Source organism: Tasmannia lanceolata, unplaced genomic scaffold (genome assembly GCF_043159265.1).
Source record: "Tasmannia lanceolata isolate RefF3 unplaced genomic scaffold, GAP_Taslan_0.1 ptg000006l, whole genome shotgun sequence".
Lineage (NCBI taxonomy): Eukaryota > Viridiplantae > Streptophyta > Magnoliopsida > Canellales > Winteraceae > Tasmannia > Tasmannia lanceolata.
Genome location: NW_027518683.1, coordinates 47,429,631 through 47,452,040, shown reverse-complemented (window position 1 = coordinate 47,452,040; position 22,410 = coordinate 47,429,631). Strand labels below are relative to the sequence as shown.

The window sequence follows — 22,410 nt, the reverse complement described above, 5'->3', positions numbered from 1 at the left end:
TTCTATCCTAATGGAGGCCAAACGGCATACAAGATTCCAGAGATAGCTGGATTCCAAATGGTTTAGCGGGTGGCAAAGAGAGAAAGAGACATGTTTGTTACTGTTTCCTAATTTTTGCATCACACAAGGAGGGTATAAGAAGGGGCAATGTTGACTAGGCAATAGAAATTGGAACTGCTACTATTAGGTCAACGGAGTCAAACTAATCAATTAAGTCAGCTAGGTCAAATGCAATTGCTCTGCTCCAGTTCCCTCTACTGAGTCAATTGAGAGGGGACATGTTGTTCGTTTGGCCTCCATTAGGATAGAAATCCTCGAATAAGTTGTTAATGGGATGGGTACCCCATCTGGATATCGTTATCTTGATTAAACCATTGGGGATTGGGTATCATGCTTGATTGGGGTTGCTCTAGACGTGATTGGAAGATAGCAAGTCAATCCAAAGAAAAATAAAAGGGATTTTTATTTGATGCACCTTGAATAAATCATAAGCTCCAATTCAATTCTTATTCATAAGAGAAATACAAAAACCTTCTTTCTCCCACTAATTTTATAGTTGTCCATTCCACATCTAAGCCCCCTTACCCTTTACTGTGTAAGTAGTGAAAAGGAACTTAGTGGCACCCCCAAGATGGCATATCCTCTCATTCACGTAATAAAAAATAAATAAAATACCTCAAGAAATTTGGGGAAATTTTATGGTTGAATAAAATAAAAGAATATAATTTAGTAAAAAATAAAAATTATATAGTTTTGCTCACCGATCACATTTACCAACCTGTGGACTACCTGAGCTCTTGCATGGTATTACGTCATTCATGCATAAGGTAACAAACACTATCCACTGGGACACCAAGTACTTTGAAAATGCAAGTAAAAAATTGACTATTTTTTATATTCAAAACTGAATTCCAAATCCAAATGCAAAATATGAGGTATCCAAACGGGCCCTAAGTTCACAAGCAAGTCCTCTTGCAACCATAAGCAAACCACCAAGATTCTGGTCTACACCTGCTAGGCCTATCGAGGGAGGATTCAGCATGTCACGGGGCCAACTCCTCCTAAGGAGTTTTGCCAACCAACCCTCTCAACCAGGAGTGCCCACCAAAAGTTCTATTAGAGACTACGCCTGGATAATTCACTAGACATTGAGGGCCCGAAATACCGATTGCGTCCACTTGACACGGAGCACGCTATGAAGGCTGCGTCGCCCTTAACTGTTTCTTATGACAATCCCTCACCTGATAACGTCGACGCACTCGTCGACATTGAGCATTCTATGAAGCTCAGTTCCACGATAGCAATGACTTCACAATCTTAAAAACAGTTGTTATTGATACTTCAACAAGTTGGCCCTCAGTGACCTCCTTGCCTCTGCATACCATATTGATATTGGCACTCTTGTGATACATTGATATTTTAAGATTATTTGTGAATATTGCAAAATATTTCCTCTAGGGGTCCAATATGTCCAATAGATCAGGACCTTCAAACCTTCCATAGTGTCCTCATAATCATTTTCCTTTTATGTTGGGCAGTAGTTTGTTGGCATGTCGTCATCGAGTTGATACCTACTTTGCTGACATATCATGGTTGAGTTGATACTTTAGGACTCAATGCCACCCTCACATTGCTAACTAATTTATTTTTATTGAATTGTGTCGGCCCATTACTAAACATAAATGTACCCCTCATCTATATCTATTTATGTACGTATAATAACGGAAATGATATATTTACCCCCTTTCTCTCCCGGGCAACCCGCTTGTAGTGTAAAAGAATAGTTACAAACCTTTTTTGGATAACGGAAATGATATATTTACCCCCCCTTTCTCTCCCGGGCCACCTGCTTGTAGTGTAAAAGAATAGGTATAAACCTTTTTTGGTAGGTAACATGGGATTGAACCTCCAGCATCAGGGTTGAAGAACATAATCCTTACCAATTGAGCTAGAGGAATAGTCATAAACCTAGTTAGCAATAGTTAGAAAAATGTGCTATGACAGAAAAAATGGGTTGGGGAAAAATCGAGTTTAATACGGTGTTGGCTAAAAAAAAAGTAGTAAAAGACAGTCAAATAAATGAAAACACGAAACACGTCTAACACATTTAACATTTTGTCATTTACAGAATATAGCAGGGGTAAAATTGGAAATTGGTCAATAAACACATTTAATATGTTTACAACACGGTTAAAATGCGTTTTCAACCTTTTTTCTTAAAAAAATATAGTTTTTTTTTTAAGGGGCCAAATATATCAGTTCCATGTGATAATTGGAAATATCCATTATGAGGAGTAGGCCCATGCATTGTCCTATTGCATCGCATATGCTTCTAGACTAAGGGTGCAACTCGGGTCGAGCTGGATTGGGTTGAGGTCAACCTGACCCAACCCAAGGAACCCATTTTTCCCACCCAACCTGAGTTCCAACCCGGCGGGGTTCAACCCGACCCAATTTCCATATTGAATCGTGTTTAGACCATCTAAATATGTTGGCCCCACTTGTACTTCTGTTGCCAGTATATTTCCTCAGAAAATATGCACGAATGTCATACAATTCATCTTATTAAGACACTAATGGATCCAATATAGAAAGACAGAAATGAAGGGTCAATGATATAGTGATGCACTAGTTTCTAGTTAAGCCACTAATGGATCCAATATACAAAGTCAGAAATTAGGTGCATACATGTAGATTGAATACTACCGAAAGTCTTAACTATTAAGAGTCTAAAAGTAAAAAACTAAAAGTATAAAGCTGGGTATTACTAAAATTTGAAAAAAAAAAACTTAGCAGAAAATGGTCGGATTGCAATTCGGGTCGGGCTACCCGATACCCCGACCCGACCCGACCCAACTCGACTTTTAGTTGGGCTATAAATTCCCAACCCGCAACCCAACCCAACCCGCCCAAAAAAAACGGGTTGAATCCGACCTGAGTTGCACCCCTATTGTAGACCCTTGGTTAAACACGATGAAAAAGATGTTATAAAAATGTTCATTTTTGCGGGCCTCAATCTTGCAAATGAGTTTAAGGATTTGCTAGCATCCATTGCAGAAGGCATTTTGCTGATGGGTTGTTGCATGTGAGAGCAGCCACATTGCGAATGAAGACAAAATCTGCTGAAAAGTGACCCTCTGTGGATGCTCGCCCATGCAACAACCCATTTGCAAAATTCCTTCTGAGTTTTACATCACAAGTGGATCCTGTGGGAGCCGGTTTTCCCCGCGCACGCGGGGCGGGAGGGGATCACCACGTCGGGTTTTCTGGGAGTGTTTGTTGATCTACGTTTCTTGTGAACTCGGGATCGTGGTTTGGATTTCACAAGAAAGAGAAATTAACTCAGAGTCGCCACTTAGGTTAGGGCCTAGGACCCGTGTTTGCTCTTCCGATGAAACATGAATGTATACCTGAGTTTCATTGGAGGAGCAGCAACCGAAGGGGTTCTCTTGCTCTGGGCCTAGAACTCGTAATTTTGCTCTGTTTGTTAAGGCATGGTCCTTACAGATATCTGGGTAAGGGTTATGGTTACATTTGTGGAAGGTGTTAGGCACCTCTCATACCCTGGTAAATCCGGTCTCTTGACTTGATTTGGCATTTTTGAAGAATTTAATCAAAAAATTTATCTTTTTATCCTTTATTTAGATTAGACTTAATTTCAGAATGCAAATTAAATGAATTTACAAAGGAAAGAAAATAAACAGTCCAGGTCGTTATTCGGATTGAAGTCGTATGCTATAGCCTGAGTCCCGGAAGGATCTCGCAGCTGACCACAATCATGATAACTAAATCAAACGGAAAAGATAATACATAAGGGAAAGAAAACTCTAGGTTTATGATTCCCTCCGTTTGTCCAACACCGTGGAGCACTAGGGCTCTCGTATCTGTCTCGTTTATCTGTGATAGGATCAGAGACAGAGTGGTGGGATAAGGAGAGGGCATGTAAGCCTATTTACAAAGAAAGGCAAGGGATTTACATTACAGGATCTAATGCAAAAGGAGCTTAGGATCCTGTAACTACCCCATACCGGGATTTAGAACAGAAATAAAGAAAGCTGGGAAATAAATGTAAATTTACCAGGGAAGCGAAAACTCTTGCCGAAAAGTCGACAGTGTAACGACGCTAGTTGAAAGAGCTTCGTGTTCTCCGAAAATTTGGCAGAACAATGGCTCTATTTGGATGAAGAGACCCCAAATTTACCGAGATTTCGTCAGAACAACGGCACTATTTAAACGAAAAAGGGCCCCGAGTTTGCCGAGATTTCGGCAGAACAACGACGCTAGTTTGATGGATATCGCTCCAAGTCTTCAAAAATTGGGCAGAATGCCGACGCCTAGTGTGAACTTCCTAAAAATTTCTCTACTATCTCTCTCTCACGTAAAGAAACTAGGAATTTTTGGAGATCAGAAGAGGTTTTAGACTAAAATAGAAAATATCTCTCTGAAAATAACTTCTTAACTCAGTAAACTCTGAAATCTGAATTTTACTTTACCCCTCTATTTATAGGAATTTGGGTGGCAATTTCGCAAATTGCGAACACTGACATGTCAGTGTCAGGTCGGCAATATTTCGAAAAATGTGAGTTTTTTATCTTTTTTGGTTATTTTCGGGGGAATTTCGGTGGGCCGTAACTCCTCTGTTTGGACTCCAAATCGCACGCGGTCGGATCCGTTGGATTTCTTATTCTGGGGAGATTCCAACGAGTTTAATATCACTAGCTTTCGGAATGTGAAGTATTTTTTGATAAGAACGAATGTTTTTTACTCAAAATTAAATACTCGGTTGAAATGCCGTGTGAAAACGGGCTCTTTGGATGTGCCGTAAAAGGCGGGGGCTGTGTGAAGACAGGCTTTTGTTGCATCTCCCGGGTAAAAAATATTTCTGAAAAGTATTAATAACCGAGAGAGAGAGAGAGAGAGAGAGAGAGAGAGAGAGAGAGAGAGAGAGAGAGAGAGAGAAGATAGTGCTCCGGGGCTCGTCATGAGGCTCTTCCTTGCGACAACCTATCATTAGTTCTACTTTGACAAAATTGGGTGTCTACATATCCATCTAGTTACATGGCCAATCATATCAACAAACCTGTTTATCAAGCACAAATGACACGTGGTTAAAATATGCTAGAAGTAAGCCTATGTGGCTCATAGTTGCAGGAGAGAACCAACACCTTAATTAATTGAACAAGACAAAATATGCTAAAAAGTGAGCCTATGTGGCTTTTCTCTCCAGCAAAAGTGAGCCGCAAAATGGCTTTATACCAAATTGCCTAGCAAATCCCTAAGGGCCCGTTTGGATACCTCATGCACTTGTATTTTGATTTGGATTTGAGTTTTGGATACAAAATACATCCATCATCCTCATGAACATGTTTTAAGAGAGAGAGGGAGGGAGGGAGGGATGTCTCGCTGCAGCCGGAGCAACATCGAGAAGCAGCGACGGTGAAGGAAGTTGCCACAAATATTGATTTCCAAATAATGTCTGAAGGAAGTTGCCACAAATATTGATTTCCAAATAATGTCTCGCAGAACAGATTTGAAAATTGGAATTTTTTGCACTGTTGTAGCTGATTTTGAAATTTTTAGGATATGATCCAGTTCAAAATGCCAACTAAATCCAAATCTAAATCTTGTGGGTATCCAAACGTGGCCTAATTTACAAGGAAAATTATAGTTACTTTAGGAAAAGACAAATAAAAGGGGTGAAGATATCATATCTGGGTCTGATAATTTCACCCAAAAATTAGGAACCTCCATGAATGCCAGCTAGTCCTTCCACCAACGATATGCCCTTAAATAGAGGAATGCTAGACTGAAGAGCGCGCTTACAAAAGCCAGTTACAAAGGCACCCCATTTGTCCAACCCAAGAAACTGCATTTATAATGGCACACAAAAACATGAAAATGGGTAACAATTAACAAATATAAAATTAAATCAGCAATAAAGACACTTTGTTGACAAAGAACAATAGAAGCGCCCTCGTAACAGGTGTAAATAACGCCAAACTGATACGTTGGCGATTCCCCCTCGATAATCCTCATTACAATCCCAAATTCTTGCGAATAAATTTGTCGGGAATTGGTATATCCGCCCCTTTTGATTACTAGGGACACCTACATGAGCCCCAAATTTAGTCGTTGATACACTGTCTCTGGGTGTCCTCGGTAATCGAAAGGGACTGATATATCACTTCCCAATTTATCTCATCCTCGTCGGCATTCAACCTCTTAATTTATTCTATTCATTTTCACTAGTCAACACCCCCAAAACTCCAAAACCCGCCCCCCAATGCCCTTTTTTTTCCTCTCCTCTCCCCATTAGAATAGTAGAGAAATCTCTATAGTGAAGATAGAATCCTCAGAACCCCTTCAAAGATCTAAAATCCCTCTTTTGAGATCCACCCTAATTTAAAACTGTCCCCCCCCCCCCTTTCTGCCACCACCATCTTCATCCTGTCTTATGATTCTAAGTTCTAACCCAAAAATGACAGTAACAGAGACAATGACAATCCCATCCCTAAAAGCAATAACCCTAACCCACGTCCGATACAAAAGAGGAGACAGTCTAGGCCACTTCCTAGCATGGGTCTCCTTAATCCCTGTCTTCATCTCTCTAGGAGGCTTTGTCTCCCACTTCCTCTTCCGCCGCGAACTTCAAGCCATGTTCTTTGCCCTAGGCCTCATAATTTCCCAATTCCTCAACGAATTCATCAAAACATCAGTCCAACAATCCCGCCCTGAAACTTGTATCGCCCTTGAAACCTGTGATTCCAATGGATGGCCCTCTAGTCATTCCCAATACATGTTCTTCTTCGCGGCCTACTTTACATTACTCATCTTTAAGGGTATTGGTATATCTAAGAGGAATCAGGTCTTTGTGGCTTCCCTTCCTTGGCCTTTCGCGGTCCTTACCATGTATTCTAGGGTTTATTTGGGGTACCATACAGTTGCTCAGGTTTTTGCTGGAGCTGCACTTGGTGTTCTTTTTGGGGCAATTTGGTTCTGGGCTGTCAATTCTTTTATTGTTGTTTATTTCCCTGCGTTTGAAAGGAGTGCCTTTTGTAGGTATTTTTATATTAAGGATTGTTCCCACATACCCAATGTCCTTAAATTTGAGTATGAAAATGCTGTAGCTGCTCGCAAGAAGAATTTGGCAGATGGAAAGTCTGCGTCGGACTGAGAAAATCAATCAAATCAGGTGCGGCTTCGATTTTACTTCATGTATTACACAGCATGTTTTATTGATTGTATATGCCTGATCAATATTTTCTTGCGTAGTTGGTGTGTACATTTGTATATCTAGTTTTTTGAAAGGATTTGTATATCTAGTTTTGGTTGACGGTACCTTCATTGCACAGTTTAGTGCTTCTTCTTTTTGTTTTTTGTTTTCCTTAATCTCAAAAAGCGCCTTGAGAATGGTGAAGATAATTTCACCCATGTGTAGGGGTGTCAACGGATCCACATCGGATCGGATCCACCTATGTTTCAGTCATGATCCATTCAAATTCCTTATCGGTTGAATCGGATTCGGAGTGTTCTTCGGATCCTACTTCCCGTGTCCCGGTCACGATCCATTTCAAATCGGACCGTCCATCGGAGAGTCCTACTATGTCCTACTTACATTGTACGCAAGTAAAATGTTAAAAAGAAGTTAGAATGCTTAATCGACAATGAGTAAACCACTTTCCTTTAATCGATCATAAGATATGCAATATCTCCCAAATGACTCAAAGCCCTAGTACTTGCACAATGATGGAAATCCATAAACAACGCTGTTCACCAAATGAAATCCAAACAGATCTTTTGAATACACAAATGAATAATAATGTGATTCTTTTTATTCTTGACTAAAACTCGAAGATTGGAAATAGAGAGTGAGCTAAAAATGTGATCTAAACAGGTCATTTCTTTCTAGTTATTGCCAATGGAGCACATGCAAGACAAGATTGTGGCTATCGATGGAATGGAGTGGCCTAGTGGATTCGGATATGGGTGAGCGACTAGCGATGGTGTGAATGGATTGGCCAAGTGGATTATAGTTACGGTAAATAAACGATGGATGAAGAGGAAGAGACATGTCAATCGACAAAAATGGAGGGAAAGAAAATTGAATCACGGAATAGAAATCTGAAATTTATTCGCTTTTACAGAAATACCTTGCACATTACATATGTTATTACATACTTTATAAGGGTATTTTTGTAAAAATATTTCGGTCACGACTATCCATCGGATTTTCTTTGCATGTTTGGATCTGATCCTAAAAAATTTCGGATCCTGTAATGAGGATCCAAAACACGTCCATGGACCTTTCTAGTATTCACATATCCCGTTCATTAAAGTTCGGATTCGGAGTATCCATCGGACCATCTGGATCCATTGACACCCCTACCCATGTGGGTAGTAGTGGCGATGTTACCTTTTCACAAGAACACTTTTTTAATGGCAATGTAATATACTAATGAAAGGGAACTAGAAAAACCAGCGACCGATTTGGTCAATACATGAAAGGAAAGGAAAAGAAATAAAAACCACTCCAGTGTGTGGGTATGTGTGCGTGTGTTGGCGGGGGGGGGGGGGGGGGGGGGGGGGGGACAAATAGACACCGACAGAGCCTGTCAAGGAGGAAGATAATCAAACAGCTCCAAACTCTCTTTAGATACTCCTGCCATAGCTAGCCTGTCGGCGTCGCTATATATCGACTTTCTAACATGCCGGAAAGAAATAGTTGAACCGACAAGAAGCAAAACTCTGTTGCATTGTCTACTACTGAAGCAGAGTATATTGCTGCTGGAGCATGTTGTGCTCAAATCGTATGGATGAAGAACACTTTATAAGATTATGGTTTGACCTTTAAATGTGTTCCAATCCATTGTGACAATACTAGTGCAATCAATCTAACCAAGAATCCAATTCAACACTCTAGGACTAAGCATATTGACATTAGACATCATTTCCTTAGAGACCATTCCCAAAAAGGAGACATCTTAATTGAATATATTAATACAAATGAACAACCTGCTGATATTTTCACAAAACCATTGTGACATGTTGTGCTCAAATCGTATGGATGAAGAACACTTTATAAGAGTATGGTTTGACCTTTAAATGTGTTTCAATCCATTGTGACAATACTAGTGCAATCAATCTAACCAAAAATCCAATTCAACACTCTAGGACTAAGCATATTGACATTAGACATCATTTCCTTAGAGACCATTCCCAAAAAGGAGACATCTTAATTGAATATATTAATACAAATGAACAACCTGCTGATATTTTCACAAAACCACTAAATGAAGATAGATTTTGTGATATTAGAAGTGGTTTAAACATGTGCACACTTAACCAAGTAAAAGAATTTGCTTAAGTTTGTATATATACTATACTTTATACTTGGTTGGTGTTTGATATTAACTGCATGGTCTAGATATTCAAACATTAATTTTAAAACTATTCAATAGGTGCTCATGCCCTCTTTTGGGGGAACGGTAGCATCACCCTAACTAAAACATCTAATCATTGGATTTGGCCAACATCAAGACCATGAACATGTCTATATGCTTGACATAAATATGCTTATATAGTCATATATTCAGTTATTTAGAGGGAGTTGAACTTAATGTTAAATCCAATTTTTTTTTAAAAAAGGAGGTGGGAAGCTCAAAATTGCAAGAACTTTACCCCACCTTTTTGATATGACAAAAGGGGGAGAAATAAGGGTAAATTGATTATGTTTCTCAAGTTCATCATGATTTGTGTGCCATTCCATTCTCACATCCCATATCATGACCATATTCACCTCTTTTTGTCATTGATATAGAAGATCATTTCTTATTGGAATTTGGGGAAGCTAATTGGATACCACCCAATATGCCGGACTCTTCTGTTTGTGAACAATCGAGAACAATGAGATACAAACTACACTGTCAGAATTCTGACTTATATATTCCAGGTTCAAAAGTCTGCTATTTTCTAAGTAGTATTGGTCCAATTATTGAATTTTGTTGCTGTACAATAATCAGATTGATCTATTGTATACTCAAGGTGTCTGTAACAAGGTCTTTCTTTCTATCAACATGTTGCCCTATTGGATGTAGCTTGACCAACTGTTGGCAGTGACTTGGAGATCATTCTCGTCGATAACATCTTCAATGCCTAAATCAATAAACACCCAAGACTTCTGCTTTTCTTGGTTCATTGAAAATTATACTTGTAGAGATTTTACCATAGAGTTATTTATTGTCTTCCCTTTAACATCTATCCATCAGTTAGACATTCTTGGTAGTGTCACCCCTGCATACTTCAGAAAATTGTTGTCCTCAGTTTAAATCCAGAATCTTACTAAGCTTAAAAGAAGAAAGGGGCATCTGTCCTGGTAAGCAGATATTCTGATGGCGGTATGGAAGGAGGCTAGCGGTGTAGCACGTGGAAGCCTCTCATGCTATTCTCCTTTTATGAGCAAAGTCATGAACTCAATCAACGACAGATAGCCAACCACTCCCTCCTCTCTTTGAATGGTAATAGCCCCTAACCCGTTAGGTTCAAAAATCATTTACATGTGCCTCCAAATTTGGGAAAATTAAGGGCTATGGCATAATTTTGGTGGAAGAACAATAGCAAAAGTGAACCTATCAATTTCCTTTATTTCCATAACTCCTTATTCATATCAGTCGTGGATGCAGTTGTACAAGCTGATGAATGATTCATCCCTTATTTTATCTTATTTTACTTTCCTCATATCTTCCATAACGATTTCCTCACTACATTTGTCACTTCAGTCGTGGATGCAGTTGTACAAGCTGATGAATGATTCATCCCTTGTTTTATCTTATTTTACTTTCCTCATATCTTCCATAATGATTTCCTCACTACATTTGTCACTTCAGTCGTGGATGCAGTTGTACAAGCTGATGAATGGTTCATCCCTTATTTTATCTTATTTTACTTTCCTCATATCTTCCATAACGATTTCCTTACTACATTTGACACTTCAGTCGTGGATGCAGTTGTACAAGCTGATGCTTTTAACATCAAATTCCTCCTTTCACCACTTTCCCCACAACTTTTACAAAACAATCTTGTATACCCCTATATCAATTGCTTCTGTTGATGTCTCTCGTTATCTTTTCATCTCTTTCATCAATTTAAAATGAAGATTTGGGTCACTCTAGCTTCCCTTTGGATGCTAGCCTTTTCTTCAATTGCTATCCTATACAAAATTCTCAGTGTATCACTTCAATATACATGTCATTCTTTTTCTATGTTGCTTCTTGGAGATACAACAAACCTCCACTTCTCCATTATCCTATCACAAGGATGGTTTGGAACTTCTTTTGCAAGTTGGGCATCTATTACCTGCTTCTATTTCAAAGCTGCTAGGTGCATGACGATGTGGCTCACTCTTGACTTTTGATAGGGATTTATTGACTTCATGCCTGATTGACCATTCTATGGGGTCTATACCCCAAAGAAAGTGTTGAAGAATAAAGTTTATGTTGCCCAAAAGTATGCCGGGCCCATCATTCAGCCACAAAGGGAAGGGGAACCTACTCATAGGTTTTTTTTATTGGGTTTTATTGTAAAGAAGGCAGTTTTGTCATTGGTGTTTTTCTTGTAAAACAAGTTGGCTTAAGTCTCTGTGACTTAAGTTGTGGGTCCTCTTTGGGATTTTACTTTTGTGCAATAAATAAGGAAAATTTTCGTGGGTTTGTGCCCATCGACCACCTTTCCCCATTTTTTGTCTCCTCTCCCTTGTCCTCTTCCTCTAGGTATTTCACCAGCTTTTCTTACTCTCTTCTCCCCTTTTTTTTCTTACTCTCTTCTCTCCTAATCTCTTTTTTTCTTCCTTTACATCTGATTTACATCATGGTATCAGGACACGTTCCGATCTGAAATTTGGTCATAACCCTCCAGTTTTTTTCGTTTAGGTTTCGAGGGTTTGGTGATGAAGGATAGCACTTGGCTGAGATTCGTCTCTTGTGGATGGTTACTCTGTTTTTTTTCATTGAAGAATAATCTAAAGCAATTATTGTTTGTGAGTTAATTCATAATGGAGAAAGAGGACTCTAAACATAAAAAAATATGTATTCGTGGGTTTTCTCCTCAACTAATACCTCCCCCTCCCTCATCTTTCCTCCCCTTTTCCTCTTGTATTCACCTTTTCTTTCCCTATTCTCTCTTTCTAATCTATTCTTTTCCTGCTTTATTCTTTTACGTCTGATTTTCATCATGGTATCAGGGCATGTTCCAATCTAACCGCCCCAACACAGTTAGACTCCGTTGGGGAATTGTCTTGTCTGGGCTCAGTCAGCAAGAATGTTTATTGGAAGCCGAAAATTAGGCTGTATAACAGGTAAATCGAAAGAGCCTATAATAGGAGATGATCCATCTCATGGAGACAGGGAAATTGATTATCTTACTGTCATATCATGACACGTTCATTTGATGGAGCCCACTCTTAATCAGATTTTTTATTTCTCTAGACAACACATGAAATATGGGAGTCAACAGCTAGAACGAACTCCCAACATGATGATCTTGCTCATATCTATTGATTCCATAGGGAAACACAATGATGATGAAGGAAATTTCTATGTTGAGAAGGTTTTTGGTCTTCTTTGACGGAAGTGAGAGGAACTTGACCATTATTTTTTTTGAAAGATGACAATTTTATTGACACTATGAAAGATACATTAGGGACCAGTGGTCCCGACTTGCATTACATAGGATCAAATAGTACTGGCCAGGATTATACTCCTAGGCCATTAAAAGCAACTAAAGCAAAAGCTACCCTATGCTAAGAAAATAAACACTACTAAAACTTCCTCCGAATCTCCGCCTTTGCATTTCAGTCCCCCAAAACCTAAAATTCTAAATGTTCCTAAAACTATGGAACCCTCCCTGTTTCCGGAAAAACTACAGCAGCGTCTCATCTTTAGACGACTTACCGATGAGAGTACTTTTCCAATTCCTCCAAAATGTGCTGGATTTGGAAATCCGGCATTTCAATGAGAAGTTCCTTCGGAATTCGATCCAAGTGACTAGGGTGTTTTCTTTCAGTGATCCTTTCTTCCACTAATCGAATGCCTACCACCTTATTAGTTCCCAATTCATTCTCCTCTCGACCCTTTTTAAGTTAAAAGTGGTTTGAAGAAGGGGTGTTTAAATAACGGCGAGTGGGTCTCTTTGACCTCGCCAGTCCCACATAGATTATACAATGTGAAGGGGCAGTCCTGGGCGTCTAGTTTTAAAATTTCTACTGTTTCTCGAGGAGCTCTGCCGTCATTTCTTTGTGGGTTGGGTCAATAGTGGAGGCCCCCTCCTCATCGTAAGTCATCGACTTCATTCTTGTGAGGATGTTTTCTAAAATTATAATTTCCGTGAATATCCGCGTGCTCCGCCTGTCTGAACCAGAGGAAGACCTACCAGTATTGTCTTGATTGTCCATTCCTAGTTTATGATTTGATCTCTCAGAGAGAAGAAGAAACGCCCAAGTACCGAGTGCTACTTTGGACTTCTTACTGCTCTTAAAAGAACTGAACTAGCGATGCCCTAAAAAGCCAACTCCAGGACCTTAGAACTTCCCGCATCTCGAAAAGGGGATAAAAACTATTTTAGCAATAAAGTTAATGTGGTCCACTCCCCAAAGCCCTATCTCTAATGAAAATATATAAGAAACTCTGCCAGTACAACTTTATCTCGAAGTCCTCAAATCTGCTGCAAGTAATAAAGGAGATCCATACCCAAAAAGCCAATATCGACTAGAGACTGAGGAAAAACGCCCAGTGGTTTATCCCAAAGCAAAGCCTACTATAGGCAAATGGGATAATTTGTCCCTCATCCCTACTAAAGTGGTTCTGAATGATTTGTCCAAGCTGCTTATCAACCTTTCATTTTATTTTACCATTCTAGCCTTAAGTTTTAAACCAAGAAAGCTCTCGCCAGAATAAGTGTTCCTAACTCTTGAAAAGTTGCCAGCGTTTTTATCTGCCTGCCACTTTACTTTCCGCCAAGAGGTAGGAGGGTCATTTTCGAGCTCCACCCTTGACAGGCTAGCTTTTCGCATGATCCTATCTCCCATCACACCTTTCCCAGAACCTTTCTCAGTTCTAGTCTTGGACCGAGCGCCAGGAAAATTTGATTGGTTAGATTTGAATTTTGAAATTAGGCTGGGGTCCAAGGGAACACCAGAAAAACTTTGAGGATTCGATGGATCCCCAACCGGAGCCACTGAGTTGCCCAAGCCAACGGATACCGAAGGAATTTCTGACAAGCGCTAATCCAATGAGCTAGAGGGCTCAAAATTGCGTGTACACTCATTTTTTTTGGGAATTTTGGTCCCAATGGGATAAGTCTGGTTCAAAATCCTGGTCTTAACAAAAGAACCTGAAAAATTCCTTCGGGGCGCTAAAAGTTTGGCCGAGACAAAGCTCATGCAGTGCTGATGATTTCCTTCCATCTTTATTTCCAGGACCCTACCAAAAAAACTCCCTATAGCTTTAACCGTTGATATGGCCCAAGCGTGTAATGGGATACCGTAAAATTTTACCCAAAGGGCTTCCTCACCTTGAAGGAACTCCCTATTCCAAGGTGCAAGAGAGCACAATTGGGACCCCAGAGCTTCAGGACCTTAGAGGCCTGCTGTTCTGATTCAAACATAAAGAGGAGCTCATCTTCCGCCAGAATACGTGGGCATTGTAAAGATGGAATGTCCCATAATTTTTGTGCCCATAACCAGAGGTCTTTTAACGAACCATTAAGATTTTTCTTTTTTCCTATCAGACAAGCTTTTAGGGTATCCATTCAAACTTCCACTTCCCTACCCGAAATGGACAAGGTCGAAACCCCTCCAACCCTATGAGAGGAGATAGTACCAGTGTCCGGCCATCGATTGTCCTTAGTGCAGCCCACCTCCAGATAGGGTAAAGGGCTAAGCCGAGGTACCCGTTTAGAAGGGCTCCCATTCCGTTGACACCAGCAACAGTTATCCCGCCACTTAAAGTTAAGATACTTGCAGGGAGAGGAGAACCAATGCCCATCACTACTATCTACCCCTTGTTTGGTCCTCCCCTTCACACTCCATTTTACTATAGCTTGTTTGCAGATTCTGCATCTTTTCCGGCAACCAAAATTTTGATATTGGCAGTGGAAACACTGCCAATCCTCCAGCCATTTTCTCCTCATTATTCCTTCCCCCCCAAAAAGCACCAGAGAAGAAATTAACCAAGTTGGAACTTGACCATTATCAACATTTAATTGTTTCGCATGAAGATTTTAAAGAGCAAATAGTTAATGTTTTTGTGAAGATTTTGGATCCTATGAAAAACATCGTTGTATTATTTCATCTCCAATAAGCAAAATGAAGAAGTGTATGCTAAATTTAGTGTATCTTTTCTTTAGTGTATTGAAAAATACTAATAAAATTTTAGCTAATAAAAAAATAATTCAAAAGGACTTTACTTTTCTTGTGGTTAACGTAATTTTGAAGTCACATTTGCAATCCCTGGTTGCCCACCAAATAAAAGAGAGTAATCTGACTCATATATCACCAATAGACTACTGTTATCTGGGGAGCTTTGACAAGTACGGAGCAACTCACTCTAGAGGCTTTTACTAGTTAATATCCAAGGTTTCCTAAAGGTAGTCTAGTGCGCTTTAGGTTGATTTATATTTTATGTTTAAGTGTAATTGTGTCACTTATAGTACAAAACAAGGCACACTAGAGGCTTTTACTGGTTATTATCCAAGGATTCTTAAAAGTAGACTAGTATTCTTTGCCGCTGCTTGGAGGTAAGTTAGAATAGGTTGATTTATATTTATGTTTTAGTGTAATTCTATCACTTCTATGTTTATTTACATTATTAGGATGAGAACCATCATTATTGTTTCTCACTAGCATTTTATGTAATTAGCGTAACTTTACATCTAGTAAGAAAAAGTTTGGTTAACTCCACAATCTTCTACAAATTTTATCCTCTCTTTCTTTTATTCTCCTTTTCTCGTTCTTCCTTCCTCTTCTTCCATATGAATTGCTTGTGGATGGATTATTAAAAACTCAACATGTTATCAGAACATGATTGATCTTGAACAAGATTTGAGAGGTAGGTTCATCAATCTTGTTAAAGTATAAAAGATAAATAACGCCTTTCTCCAATAGCTTAAGCTTTTGGAGAAGTTGGTAAGTTAACATGGTATCAGAGCCAAAGGTCTCGAGTTCAAACCTCCCAGATAGAAAAAAATCCACATGCGATGATCGTCCCAAAGTGGGACCACATGTGCCACGTGTTTGCTAAGTGGGCCACACGTGCGGGGGAGTGTTAAAGTATAAAAGATAAATAATGCCTTTCTCCAATAGCTTAAGCTTTTGGAGAAGTTGGTAAGTTAACAAATCTAAAACTCTAGTTTTCCATCCTCTATTATTCTATGCTTGAACAAGTCTTGGACTTATATTACAATATGTCTTGTATCTTGCATCTAATCCCTAAACCCTAGTGTCATTCGCATAATTCCTACCCTAAATCTCATCACAAAACCGTATATCTATCTTTCAACCATTCAACTACCTAACCCTAGCCATATCCACCTTCCAATCCCAAACCCTATATATAAACCTATTTGAAACCCTAGCTCTAATACTTGTAACTCTAGTTGGTCCCCATCTCAAATTAGAAACCCTAATTTTATTCTTCAAACCTTTTTCTTCTAGAAACCCTAGCTCTGTTCCGATTCGTAACCCTAAATTCTAATCCCATTCGTATGTGAATTCCAACCCTAGACATATTGTAATTTCTAACCTAACCTTCCATCACGGCTATTCAAAACCTTAATTTCTTATTTCTCTGATTCCATATCATTTTTGCTGCTTAAACCCATAGGGATTTCCTCTTCCTTTGTATGGACACCCCATGGGGTGCTTTGTGTTGGTTGTGCTCTAGTTTGTTTTGGTCAATCTCGTCCTCTTTAGGTGCTAATTCGGAAATGATATAATTTCTACGTAGATGTTTCAATGAAGATTGGACTATGGTGCTTCCGTGCATGAAGTGTGGACTGTTCTTTGTGTAGATTTATGTATGTAATTGTGGATTGCTGTATCTATGTGCCTACTAGTGAAGGGATCTTTTTCATATGGACTGCTATCTCTTCATATGGAAATTGGAATTATGTGCCCAAATGGGAATTGTTATGTCTTCATGATATGTGGATTGCTCTGGCTTTTTGAGGGCAGTTGTGCCTACTCGTGGACTGCTGTGTTTTCTTGGGGATAGTTGTGGCTTCATAAGGAATTAAGGACCGTGTTGCCTCGTGTTGACTCTCTTGCTTTAGTGAAGTAGTAGTGCCTCTCTGTGAAGACCGTTGTGTCTTCATGTGACTGCTATGGTCATTGTGTGAACTGCTGCTTCCTTTTTATGGGCTGCTGTACCTTGTGCAAGTTGCTGTCAATTTGCTTGATCTGTGGTGCTCTCTATCGTGAGCTCTAGTACCTGGTGAAAACTGTTATACACTTGATTGGACATTTGGACTGCTGCTCCTTAGTGCGGATTATGTTTCTTTTCCTACACTTGATTGGACTGCTGCCCCTTAGTGTGGATTCTGTGCTCTTTTCACGAGCCAATGTGCTTTGCTTGGACTATTTTGCTTTGTTTGGACTGCTACAATTGGTAGCAGCAGCTCGACCCTTGTGTGAAGGTTGTTGTACACTTTCATGACTTGATGTACGTCTATTGTGTATCCTTTCGTGGGTTATTGTGTAGTCTTACTGTACGCTGTTGTTGCTTTCGTGAGGACTAATGTGCCTTCATGTGGACTGCTGTGCAATCTTTGCATGGACTTGTGGATTCTGGTAGTACACTTGTTGTCTAGCTGCTTCGGGTCACCTATTGTGTAACCTTGGTGTGGATTCCTGCTTTATGTGAGTGGACTGTCTTGTACTGTGGTGCAATCTTTGTGTGGGCTGCAAACTCCATGGGAATTGCTGAGCAAGCTTGTGTGGACTATGGTTTTAAATTTCCATCGAAACCGAAACGAAATGACCGGATCATTTCCGTTTCCATCCCTATCGAAACGATACCGAAACCAAAATGCATACCGAAATCAAAATGGAAGTGCATTAGTTATATACTATATTGGCATGTATTACATAATAATTATATTTAGATGAATTGCATGTGAAGTGTGGTGCATCCATTATGTATACATGTTTATATAAATTACATGTGAAATGTGGTTAATACTGAATTATCAGACATTCACTTGGTGTTCAATGTTATTAAACTATTACAGATTTCTATCTTTCTTATGTGGTGGTTACACAGTGTGTATTTGTGCTTATTGTAGCATTTCTTTAATTTCCTTCCTAACATTCTATCAGTTGCATATGTTTTCATGTTTTTACATGTTTTCCATTGAAATTTTCATCCGAAACCGAAACATGTCCTTTCCCATGATGTTTGAAACTGAAACCGAAATCGAAATTTAAAACCTTGGTGTGGACTGAAGTTCTGGTTCGTGTGGATTCTTTTGCAATGTTCTATTTAGTTATCAAGGCTTGGAGAATGTCACTATGTCCGTGAGCAGAGTTGATTCTGGTAGAGGACTTGGTCGGGAGTTCAAAGAAGGTGATAGATGTAGAAGATGTGAAAAATATTGTCTGATGGCTTAGGGGCCGTTTGGATACGCGAATTTTTAGAATCTTGGATTTCCTCAAAATCGTAAGAAAACGATTCTTCCTTCCAATTTGAATCATTTTACCCACGATTCGCTTTGAATCGTACGATTCAAATCGTGTGAATCATACGATTTTAACAATATTGGTGGACATAACAAAGATTCTTCTTCTGGAATATCCCTTGCAAATGTCGAATTAGCCATCGCTCCTTCCGATGACGCTGCCTGTCTATATCTTCTGGTCGACAGCTCATGAGGTCTGATGCCCTTTGATTTTGTATTTCAAAAATACTATCTTGCGCCAACGCCTCTTTGGAATTTCTATCGCGTTCCCCCATCTGCAATGGTTTGCCAGAAAAAGATGTCAGAGCGGGCAACGCGCCGGCACCTCACTCTCATCCGATGACTCATCCTCCTTGTGCTCATCTTTTTCAGAATCACATTCCGACCCATTCTCGAAGAGTTCATCATCAACGGGATAGCCTCCCTTCCCACCACTGCTATTGGAATCTATTTTCTCCACTTTTACCCACAAAACTTCATCATTAATGGCCGCCGGAGCAGATAAAGACCTCGGCAATCTCCTTTTGAGATGATTTGCAACATCTCTTGTTTACTTCCTCTACCTGGCTTACAAGAAAATACCGTTGAAATACCCTTTCTGATTCTTATTCCAATTCTCAGGAAGTTCTCCTCACATGAGACTTGCCACCGTGATGACGGTTTTCGGCTAGAAACTTTTGAGCTCCATGGGATTAATTCCACGAATGGGGAATTAGTGGCATTCGCCCGTAAATGGCGAATCCTTTGAATGCTTTCTTTCCCCCGCCGGAGGGAAAACCATCACCTCCAACACGCCAACCTTATACAAGGAGCAGTTCTCAAGATCCACACCACTGCCTAAACCACCTTTCCAACGCCGAGAGATTTCCTGACCAGCCCTCTCGAATCTTTCCCCACAAGCTCTTGGTTTGCATTGCTAATCGAGATGTGAAACCGTTTCACTATTATTAGGCCTTCCTTCATCTATCTGATGGTAAGTCATCAGTCCTAGCTGGGCTTCTGCACCTCCTACCTCCGGTCCTTCCCAGCTCTCTATACCTCCTATGCCAACTTCCAGGCCTCCGACCCCCTTCCAAGGGATATTCAGATCTGTCCCTGATCATATCTTACCACATTTCCAGCATTCGACCCACCATTGGAAGTTCCAGAACAAGCATTTCTGGTATTTCCAATCGCCCATTCCTCCTCTTCTGCCCAAATCAAAGACCAGAAAAAAAAAGATTGAAGCTTCAATCAGCTTCAGTTGTTTACTAATAAATTTGGATATGGTGACACCCTTTTCATTTATGTTACCGTTTAATATTGCGGGGATGAGGAACATTTCAAGAAATAAATCTGGCTCTTTTTTATCCTGTGGCGACTCTTGTTTTTCTCTTAAGCTGGGCTAGAACCAGCATGAGCTCATGGTTGTGGAACAAAGCACCATCAGATTATGATCAGTGTAGCATGTGACATGACAGTTCATTTCAGTTTCAATTGATTTCTTAATCCATCTTTTATTGACCAATATGCTGGTAATTGTACTTGTTTGATGGCTTCATTACTTGTAAAAATGATTTTCATTTTTCTTATGACAGGTAATTTGTAGAAGATCTGTGAGTTGAAGGACTTATCTTTTACTGACCCGCATCGTGAAATGCCTCTCACGCTCATATGTGAAGAGTTTGATAGGCACACTGTATGCTGTGATAGTGGGATCATGATAAACTTAAGGGTGACTAGTAGTACTTTGTCATTTAAGGATCCGATTTAACTGTAATAACTTATTCTTGTATTTGCAGATTTCATACTACAAATCCTTCGTATTTTAGACCTTTATTTTTGCTATATACTGCTTTGATCCTCTACCTACGTTTTCAAATGCTACTTTCCGTGTTAACCGTGGCCAGGTTACTCTATCATGGTGAACTTGTACTAACACAACACACACACACACAGTTTTGCTACTCCCTTTTGTTGTCTTTTTCTAAAAAAGAGGAGAGGGAAAACAAGGGGATGGAAGTGCCGGAGAAGGTGGTGGAAATATCATTTACATACACATATATATAATCACCTTTATTGGCTATTTCACCCCTTTATTATCGCCTTTTCTATCTCTAAAATGTGTGTTTTAAAAAAAAAGAAGGATCAATTACCAATGGGGGCAAAAAATTAGGTGCAATTATCAACAGGACCTTTGCTTTTCAGAAATTATCAACGAGGGACAAAAGAGGTCTTGTCATTAAAAGCTGGACGAAAATGCCCTTTTCTTAAGCATCATGTTTTGCTTTTTCACTTTTCCCTCTTCTCGCGTTCCCTCTTTTTTTTTTTTACTTTTTCATTTTCAACTTTGTTTTTTTTACCTTACCATCCATCTTCTCCATCATTTAGCCACCATTGGAGGTGGGAAAACTCGAAACTTTGAAACGTGAGTTCATTCCCATCTATCTCTCAATATCTAGGTTTTGTTTTTCATTTGTTTTAGGGTTTTGCATTTCTCCTTCTCTCTTTCAATGGAGGATAAGGAAGATGAATCGTACGGTAGAAAGAAAAAAACGTGAAAATGAATGAATGAAAAAACACAGGAAATAAAAACGTGTTCATAAGGGACTTAATAAGCCTATTTGGAATTTGGTAACCCCATTTTGATACTGGATAACCCCAACCCCAGAGACTTGAAAACCCCCTTCCAAAACTCCAGTACACTTGGGCAATTTTAAGGGACTTGATAAGCCCATTCGTAAATTGGTAACCCCATTTTGATACTAGATAACCCCAATACCAAATACTTGAAAACCCCCTTCCAAAACTCTAGTACCCTCGGCCAATTTTCAGGGACTTGATCAGCCCATTCGGAAATTGGTAACCCCATTTTGATGCTTGATAACCCCAATCTCAAAGACTTGAAAACCCCCTTCCAAAACTCCAGTACCCTCGGCCAATTTTCAAGGACTTGATAAGCCCATTCAGAAATTGGTAACCCCATTTTTTATACTAGATAACTCCAATCTGAGAGACTTGAAAACCCCCTTCCAAAAGTCTAGTACCCTTGGCCAATTTTCAGGGACTTAATCACCCCATTCGGAAATTGGTAACCCCATTTTTTATACTAGATAACCCCAATACTAGGGACTTGAAAGCCAAGCACTTGATAAGCCCATTCAAAAATTGGTAACCCTACTTTTGAGAGTTACTAATCCCCTTCCAGAGAGTTGATAAACCCCCTCTGCTACAAAACCCCATGGCTATAGCAACTCTTCTAATGGCATTACAATTCTGCTCATGATAGAAATAACAAAAGAAATGGATGCTATTTTCATTAAATGTGCTTCATGTTTACATCCCAATTTGTGTATTACAAAAAAAAAGATTTTAGTAAATAAAAAAATGTGTAGCCATGTATTACATCAACTTTTTCTTATACAACCACTTGTCTTCCAAAAAAGTGAGTGAAGCCATCCATGCATTATCTCCAGAACTCACCCTAAAATACAAATCGCTTAAACCCTAAACAAGATAAATCAGAAACAGAGGAATGAAAAATAGTGCAAAACCCTAAAAAAAGAAAGAAAAGCAAAACTTAAATACAAAGATATAGATGGTAAGAACTCAACATTCAAGGTTTCAAGATTTGCCAGCAACAATGGTGGCTGAACAAGGAGTAAGATGACCAGTAGGGTAAAAAATCAAAAAACTGATAATGGAAAA

General features: G+C 39.4%; 1 protein-coding gene across 1 annotated transcript; it reads left to right on the top strand.

Annotated features, from left to right (window-relative positions):
- Positions 1-6,275: 6,275 nt before the first annotated feature.
- Positions 6,276-20,570, top strand: LPPGAMMA (Phosphatidic acid phosphatase (PAP2) family protein). Its single transcript, XM_077380914.1, has 2 exons — positions 6,276-7,192; positions 20,301-20,570. The coding sequence occupies exon 1, from the start codon at positions 6,455-6,457 to the stop codon at positions 7,172-7,174; it is 720 nt and encodes a 239-aa protein (XP_077237029.1). The 5' UTR covers positions 6,276-6,454; the 3' UTR covers positions 7,175-7,192; positions 20,301-20,570.
- The last annotated feature ends 1,840 nt before the right edge of the window (positions 20,571-22,410 follow it).